General features: G+C 44.1%; 1 protein-coding gene across 1 annotated transcript in view; it reads left to right on the top strand.

The window, feature by feature from the left end:
- Nucleotides 1–3,962: 3,962 nt before the first annotated feature.
- Nucleotides 3,963–9,086, top strand: part of LOC139764164 (uncharacterized) — a 12,882-nt gene continuing 7,758 nt past the window's right edge. Inside the window, 6 exon segments of the mRNA XM_071690710.1 lie at nt 3,963–4,073; nt 5,534–5,685; nt 6,080–6,234; nt 6,534–7,335; nt 7,338–7,467; nt 8,305–8,468. Coding sequence (XP_071546811.1) covers nt 3,979–4,073; nt 5,534–5,685; nt 6,080–6,234; nt 6,534–7,335; nt 7,338–7,467; nt 8,305–8,468 — 1,498 coding nt within the window. The 5' untranslated portion in view covers nt 3,963–3,978.

Raw genomic sequence — 9,086 nt, 5'->3', positions numbered from 1 at the left:
TTTGCTTACATGTGACCTTACATGACCTCGCCTCACCCTTGTTATATAAGAGTGAGCGCCATGCACATCCGGCTCATTCTTACAACATCGGGTAAAACACAACCTTTCTACATTGTGTTTCTGTACCTAGAACCTGATTATACATTAACTCGACGTAGAATATTGTCAACATTTGTTCCCACTGATGCATTCAGGGCCGCTAGGAGATGACGTAGTTCTTAGCAGAGGGTTGTGACGTGGTTACCTTAGACAGAGTGGGAGTCGTGGGGCTCCACATTACAAGAGAGACGGCAACGAATGATACTATCTATCAAATGAACATGAATTACTTATATTACCCGGTACTTGATGGATTTATGGATATTCTTTCCAAAGTTTATCTTTGCCTCTCCTGAGCGCCTCACTCAAAGATCCGGCCCATGTGATATTTGCCATGGACCCTCGCCAACACGGCGATGTATTTACGTAATGCATCCCACCAACTTCTCCATTTCCGCCTGGGAATCTACATACATGCATCACTCTCATGGCTCACTTCATTCACTTAATTGGAAGCTTTACAAAGAGATGCTTCCCTACATCTTCTCCCTCGAAAACAGTTTCACCCTTCCATTTGTGTTCTTATAACATTCGTCCGTAAAGATATTTCGGTAACTGTATATCTATCCGACCTGAATTTGGGACAGCACAGCGACAGAGTGCAAATCTGCATTTAACAAAATTTCATATACCACTTTCAAGGATCTATTCGATAAAGAACATTTACAATATACAATACTGAAGTTGCACTCAGGATATACATACAGAATGCACGAATTTACTATATCCTACGAGTCATTTACTGTCCTATACGTCAAACATACTCACATAACAGGAGACAGACAGACTGACAGACACAACCACCTAATCCTCGGTGGTGTAGAACGAGTGTGTCAGTAACGCTCTCGGATCGCCTTCAAGTCAACATATCGACCTGAACTCCCTCTCTCCTCCCGCTCCCTCCTAAGCTTGATACCTGGATGACGCCTGATTGGTTTACCATCTTCCCACAAGAGCATCTACGTTCCATGATCTAGATTGCGAATGAAATACGAATACTAGATACCTTTACCAGTGACCTGGTGGAGATCTATCGAGATGCTTGTGTCGGAGGTGCGGGCGCTTCAAAACAACACAACACAGTCCATCGATCGTGGGAGTTGTGACCCAGCTGACCACGGCGACGGTGGAAAGTGTGACCCCCTCAGCACCAGTGCGAGCTGTGACCCAGCTGACCACGGCGACGGTGGAAAGTGTGACCCCCTCAGCACCAGTGCGAGTTGTGACCCAACTGACCACGGCGACGGTGGAAAGTGTGACCCCCTCAGCACCAGTGCGAGCTGTGACCCAGCTGACCACGGCGACGGTGGAAAGTGTAACCCCCTCAGCACCAACACCACACCACCAAGACTAACCTCCGCTGACCATCGTCCGTAGCCGTAACCACCGTGTACCACTCAGTGCTCGTTACAGATGCTAGAATTGTCTTTTACCTGTTACTGTGAATGTCATAAATAATCCATGAACAGGTGCACAGCTAAGCAAGCATATAACTATATCCCGTAGGAATGTCTGTGTTATCTGCGACATTAACAAAATGCAGCGAACGCGAAAATAATCATCTTTTAATATCCATCACTGAATGCCCGATAGATGTCAACGCAGTATTAGATAAGTTCAGCAAATATATAAATCTAATTTACTTAATGTTCACCATTGGACACATAATGTGTATGTCAACATAATACTACTGCAATTTAGCCAGTATGTAAATTTGCATCACATAATATTCAACTAAACGCTATCAAGTGTTTAAACCATAGAATTTCTTCTGTTAAACTTGCTGTACCACGTAAACAGACTTCACTCATGTGTTTATCCAAAGCGTGGAAGTACCCAGCCCCACCTTGATCTTAAGCTCCTTTATGATTAATGAGTCAGTTACTACTGCTGACACCCTATTTATGTCATTCCTCAGTTGCATATTCTCAGACGTATGGCTGCCTGAAGTTAATAAACCGTTTTTCATTCTATCATCTATTCATTTACACATTCATGAATGCGTAAGATTACGTTTGGGAAAGTAGTCGACTGGATTAGCTTCGCTTCTTTCGTCATTCACTACTTTTAGGGTGGTGATAATGCCATGAGCTGTTGCGCTATAACATGACCCATCTGGTCAATAGATCTCCAGTCTACCCTGCGTGTGTGTGTGTGTGTGTGTGTGTGTGTGTGTGTATGGAGCTCTGTCCCTTTCTATTTATGTAAGTGTGATGAATAGGTGCATTAGAGCGCATATGTGGTTTACAAGTATATATATATATATATATATATATATATATATATATATATATATATATATATATATATATATATATATATATATATATATATGAGTCTAAGTGTACATGCGTGTGTCTTTGTGTATATATGATCAAATTTCCCACATCTAGCAGGCAGTTAACAACAATCTTCCTCATGTGTTGACATTTACAATTACGGTGACCTCATTGTCTGCACTGCGGAGACTTAATCCATGGGTAAGAAGCGGTGCGCATGCGTGTGTCAAGATGTATACTTCCTTCTTCCCTCGAACAGCGAAGCTGTTGAATCCACTTCCTTATGTCGTCCATCTGTCTTCTTATTATATATATATATATATATATATATATATATATATATATATATATATATATATATATATATATATATATACGTGTGTGTGTGTGTGTGTGTGTGTTGCCGGACTCCGCCTGCATATGGTTACACCGTAAGTAAGAACTCACCTTCGGCAAGGCTGTATCATCATCTGTTGAACTTCTCCATCCAAAGGAGTCCATCATTGCCCTGCTCCTGCAAGTAGCGCAGCCTTTGAGCTGCAGGAGATCCTCGAAAAGGAGTCCTAGGGTGACACCAGGACTCTTTCAAGAAAGGGATGCTAGAGCAATTATAAATAAATGTATGGTTATTTATTTATATATTTCATGTATTATAGATATATGATTTTTTTTTTTGTACTTGCTTCTCCTGGCCCAGCAGGGAAGCATTAAGAATAAGTGAACAATGGACCATCTTGAAATGTCCAATTTTCTAAACACTTTGTCTTATGTACCGGAATCAGAACCCATTATCTATATCCAAGTCCTACAAACCACTTGATATGCTATATCCTCATCCCTTCATCTATCATGGCTCAGCTCATTTACAGCATGTCGACCACCTTACATAGGTCCAGATCATTGTGTCCAGAGCATGTCTCTCACCCTCCTGAATGTTCAGGCCCCGATACCTGTCCTATGTCACTCTAGCCTCCCATCTCCGCAGTCTTACTTTTGCTTCACTTCTGGCACACGTATCCTCTTCATCAGTCTTTCTTTACTCGTCATTTGCATACACCAAGACCATTGTAACACTCTTCATTAGATCCAGCTTACTGCCACACTGTCAGTATTTACAAGAGCAATCCGGTACACATCCATCTTTGTCTTCAGTCATTTTATTCCTGACACATCCACTCCCTCTCTCTTTCCATTTGCGATGAAGGTCTGATCCTCACATCCAACCCTGTCGGAACATCTTGACAACAACCATCTTACCACTTTCCAGATACTGGCTTCTCTTTCCACACGTTCCACAGTGAACCCAAGGGTTTAGCACAGGGGTTCCTGACCTGTGGTACATGTACTCCCAAGGGTACATTTGCACTTCTCAAGGGGTACATACATAAGGGTCTGAGAGTTCACCATAGTGTACACTGCTGTACAGTTTATACCATGGGCTGTGTAAGACATTAGCAATATAGAACATCTTCGTCACAAATCAGTATAAAATTCTTATATAACCTCTTACAGATTTCATAATAAAATATTATATAATGAGTATGATTTTATCAATTTTTGATCCTAATCTTTTTTTTTGGGTAGGTGGGAACCTGTCAGAATGCCCAAGAGGTACAAACAAAAAGAGCTTGGAACTCCTGTTTCGCCACCTTCTTCCACGTTCCTGGTTCCACCCGCTGTCATGTCCACGCTCAGGTGTATGTGTGTGTGTGTGTGTGTGTGTGTGTGTGTGTGTGTGTGCAGGTAGTTAAACAAAGATACATACATAAACACAGATACAACAGATAAAACATAGTTTGAAAAACAGGGTAACGCAAGTGCCAAAAATGAAGAAGACTGACCAAAAAAAGAAGGAGGTCTCCACCCGGCACCAAGAATGTAGGCGAGGCATCTACTTACTGGCAACGAACCTTAAACGTCTTGTGCATACTCGCCTCTGTAGCTGTGTGCACATTCTTACCCTCCTCGATGGCGTGTATGTCGCTGGGTTTTCCCTTGCGTAAGTGTGATTGATTCATGAAACACTAAAGTATACTAGATCGTACGTTCTATAATCGTGAACTCTCCTTACTCTGCCAATAGGAAACCTACGCTAGTTCGACCTTGGGAAGGTCGTGAGCCAAAGCTGTACCCAAAACATATCACAGGGCAGAGGTCGTAAGGTCATAAGCCAAAGCCGCACCTCATCATAGGTCAGCATGAAAAGAAGAATTTCTCCTTTGATTAAGCCAGGTCAAACTATAGTGTGACCTGAGAATTCACTTGGTGTGTGGTAGGTGAGGTTAAAAGAATGGCGCGATTTCTACGAGACATTCTGTGGGATACGAGATTTAAGGTGAGCCTTGACCTCCTCATGGTCAAAGCCATAGATTACGTCAGGTCACTTTTCGCATGTCTCACTCTTGAAATCCTGTTATACATTATATTCTTAGAATACCAATCAGAGGTGATGGCATGTGTGATTCGTCCGCTTTCAAATACTGGTAAGACTACTCATTACATTTCCCATCAATCTTTCCTGTTCTTCTTATTCTCTCATATCACCCATTTCTTATATCTTACGGCATTCTGTTCCCTTGTTTGTCCCATATTTCAATCATTATGTTTTACAGCATTCTGTTTTCCTTTTAGTCTCTTGTAACACCTATCATTTTGCACATCGCTCTGTTCTTTTCTTAATCACATGTTTTGAACCAAGAGTTCCCAAGAGATATCACTCACGAGTAGTAGACAATAATAATTGATTTGGACAACAAGGTCTTCTGTGGAGTCCCTGACCTGCGGATAGATATGAAGCAGATGTGGTTACCAATGAAGTCGGTTTCGTGAAGGTCTGCTTTCACTGTGTCTACATCAGGTTTAAGTCACATGTATTTACGAGTATGGCCATGTTTGTTTGTCACTTGCATGATTATATTTGTCCTCACGATATGTATGTGAGGGTTTATCCCACGTTTCTCTGTATACAGTCCTGACCTTAACGAAAGCACAGCTTTAAACGGCATATTAGCCTCTCACGGCATCTGACCTTGGCCCTCACTGTGTTCGACCAAGATATCTAAAAACGTTTCATGTTAAACCCATGTATAACCCCATCGTACATACCCTTACAGTACCTAATCTTGACTTCAAACATGACCCTTGACCTATCGCAGGATGAGTACAAGGAGACAGCTGTCATGGAGGGCGAGACAGAAGAGCCATCGACTGAAGGAGGGAGGTCGACAAGCTGCTGTCACCTGCTGGGGAGACTTCGTTAACTCACGTCTCGTCCCTCTTAAAATCACCTTTTTCTTCATTATGGGCGGTAAGTACGCAACCTAGCCTTGCTAAGTACCTATCATAGGACTTTGCTCAGTGATTAGCAAACTCACTTTAAGAACGCTGAGGGTTCTCCATAAGCTTTCCCTTAAAGGATCCCAAAAGAGCCTAAGATCTCTTCTCTCTCTGCTGCTGGCTTAGACAAAGGACCTCACAACCAATGGCCTATGAAGCACAGCTCATTACCTAGCGGCTGCTATCATGGCATTGCCATAGTGTTAACCTTTGTTCTACTCCCACGACGACCAAATATGAGTCGATCTTTCCTACCTCTCTGCTCCTTCCTGCAGATGCCTACTGTGTGTCACTCCTCCTGACCTTCCTTAGCATCACCCTCGTCAGACCAAGGAACCATCCATGACCTCTGTTTTCTCCCACAGCGACCCAGTGCGTGTCACCGTTCACCACCCTGCTGGTGCGGGCCTTGGGGCTTACAGTACAGGAAACCGCGATCATCTTCACCATCGCACCCATCATAGCCATGTTCGCTCCTCTCTTCGCTGGCATCATAGCCGACCAAATCGGCAACTTCAGGGTGAGCTGAAACAAAAGTTATTAAAGACACCTGAAGTAATGTATTCTCTTTTGCTGTACGAACCTTAATGAGACCATCATAGCTTTTGAAATGGAGGACTTTACATGCATGCTATCTTTGAAATCATCGAGTTAACAAAGAGGCTACTTATCCGTTCATAGATGGTGGAGTTACGTCCATCATGCTGTAACCAGAAGACGAATCTTCAATTCAACTCACAACATATCTTGCAATCAGATAACTTAGGAAGTCTAAACGTTCCATCTGCTCATTCATCGTCAGTCTGGCGTCTCTTTCAGTGTATCCTGGTCTTCACTGTCGCCCTGAGCGGCTTCGTGGCTCTGATCAACGTGGCCATCCCCCCGGCACGCACCTCGCCAAACTACTCCAACGTCGTCCCTTTAAGCCTGACCTGTGGCGACCCAAAGTTCGTCCTGACCCCAAGCTCGGGCATGAAAGATAAGGACAAGTGCACTTTCCTGAATAAGAATCTGACGATACCGGTGGTGCAAGCCAAAGACTGTGGCTACTTGTGTTCGACGCCAGTGGTCGAGTATCCACGGAAGCTGCTGAGCAAGATAAAGAAAGTGAAGCTGATTCAGACCATCAATTCCACACTGTATCACGTCTGCAAAATCGAGAACAGTAAAGACGACTTTCCGCTGGCGCAGAAGTGCTTCAGGAAGAACCTGAACAAGTCAAGAAACTACGAGAACATGCCCAAGTCTTTCCAAATTCACAACCTGGTTCTGCCCTTAACCTTAATCAACAAAACGAAACCGAGGATCCCGGTGGCTGACTTTACCATGTCCCCTGAAGAGATGCGAGGCTTCGAGTGCGTCAACGGAAGCATCCCGAAGAACATTAGCATCCCAGCGATGAATATCCTGACGGAGGCGGGAGAAGTCCCTAAAGTGGGCAGCTACGTCACGTGCCACTTCCACTGCCGAGCGACCCTCCCGCACAACAAGACATGCGAGGCGCGACCAGCCCGCATTGAACACAACGTCGCCATCAGTTTCTGGCTCTTCGTCACGGCCAATGTCCTGTGTACCTTCCTCATCGCGTTGACGTATACTCTCTTCGAGGTGGCGGTGGTGGCCATCTGAAGGAGTACGGCTACGACTATGGGCTGCAGAGGATCTATGGCTCCATCGGTGGCATGGTCTTTGCCCCTCTGTCAGGGTTCATCATCGACCACTTTGGGAAAGGCGGCCACTACACAGATTACCAGTAAGTGCTACACTTTGCAGTTCCTAGGTGGAATAAGACATCGTCCAAGAGCGAGCTATGTCCAATATCGCCAAAGAGCCAGTCTCTTCATCGCTTATATAAGATATATGAACCAGAAGATAATCAACTATACGTAACCTGTCGAATAAAAAGAAGTTCGAATGAAATAACGAAACGAAACTTGCTTATAAAGCTTAACACACCTCAGTTATGATACTGCTTTTAGGATGATTTACTTAATTACACTTTCAAAAAAAGATGTCTTCTTTTGTGTATCTTGTCGTATGAACCTTGCCTGTGAAATCTATCGCGGCAGAAGGAAAATTGATAAACAACTGAATAACATCTCTATCTTCCCTGCAGGTCATTCATGTATATCTAAATCCGGTTCTTGAAGAAAGGAAAAAAGAAAAAGAAAAGGAAAGATGGATAGATGAAAGAAAGATGAAGATAAAAACATTAGGGGGACCAACATGGAGGAGAATCTAAATGCTTCGTGATGCAAGAGCTCATCACTGATTACAGACGGGTTTAGGGCCACACTTTTTTCCTCTTCCATGTGTCAAAAAATGCTCAGTAGATTCCGTCTCTAACCCTGAGAATGCTGAAGTTTTGGAGAGGAACAAGTTAGAATTTGTAGTGTTTTCCCCTCAGTTAAGTTACATAGGATCTATGTATATCCCTCCTTCGAGAGTTGTTCATAAATGCTCTCTCTCTCTCTCTCTCTCTCTCTCTCTCTCTCTCTCTCTCTCTGTCCCTCCCTCTTTCTTTTCAATCTCCTCGCGTGCTGGATGCGCTACACTAAGCCCCCGTCCCTCTTTCTCTCTCTCCCTTCAGCGTGATGTTCATCCTGTACTGTGCTCTGAAGGTGCTGTGTGCCCTCCTCCTGGTGAAGGTGGACCTACGCTTCAAGGCCCCCGCCAGGAGCATCTGTGAGAACATCGGCAAGCTCCTCACAAACCCGGAGGTGCTCTCTCTCCTTGGCATCGTCTTCATCTCTGGTGAGGTGGTTTGTGTGTGTGTGTGTGTGTGTGTGTGTGTGTGTGTGTGGGGTCCACTTGGTCAAGCGGTCTAAACCAGTTCAAAGTGAAAGCGGCTGCAAGTGGTCAGGAGGGACGGCCCACTTGTATATTACATCAGTGACACACAACAGGTGGCGCAGGGAGGGAGAGGAGGAGAAGTGGCTTGTACTTTTGCCATGATGCCGTTGGCCCAGGTGGCCTGCCTGTTGCCATGTTGTTGATGGTCTAGATGTTGCCATGTGTTATTAGTCCAGTTTGGTCGGGATCTGCATATCACCATGCTTGTATTGGTCCAGGTATCGCCATGCTACTGATGGTCCAGGTGTCACCATACCAATGTTGGTCCAGATGTTGCTATGCTGCAACTGGTCCAGGTGGTACAGGTATGTGATGTGTTACCACACCAGCATTAAACACTTCTGTCAAGGCAGGTATAAACTCATCAGTGATTCCATGTCTGCTAGTTTTAGCGCTGTATGTTGCTTATACTTCGTAAATGAGAGCAGTTCTTGCTTCCATATGTAGATATGTCATAATCCCATGTCCTTCCCTTCTACAGATATATCATAATCCCATGTCCTTCCCTTCTACAGATAT

Source organism: Panulirus ornatus, chromosome 48, assembly GCF_036320965.1.
Source record: "Panulirus ornatus isolate Po-2019 chromosome 48, ASM3632096v1, whole genome shotgun sequence".
NCBI classification, from domain to species: Eukaryota; Metazoa; Arthropoda; class Malacostraca; order Decapoda; family Palinuridae; genus Panulirus; species Panulirus ornatus.
Note: the sequence above shows the minus strand (reverse complement) of the source record. Positions and strands in the feature narration are given on the sequence as shown.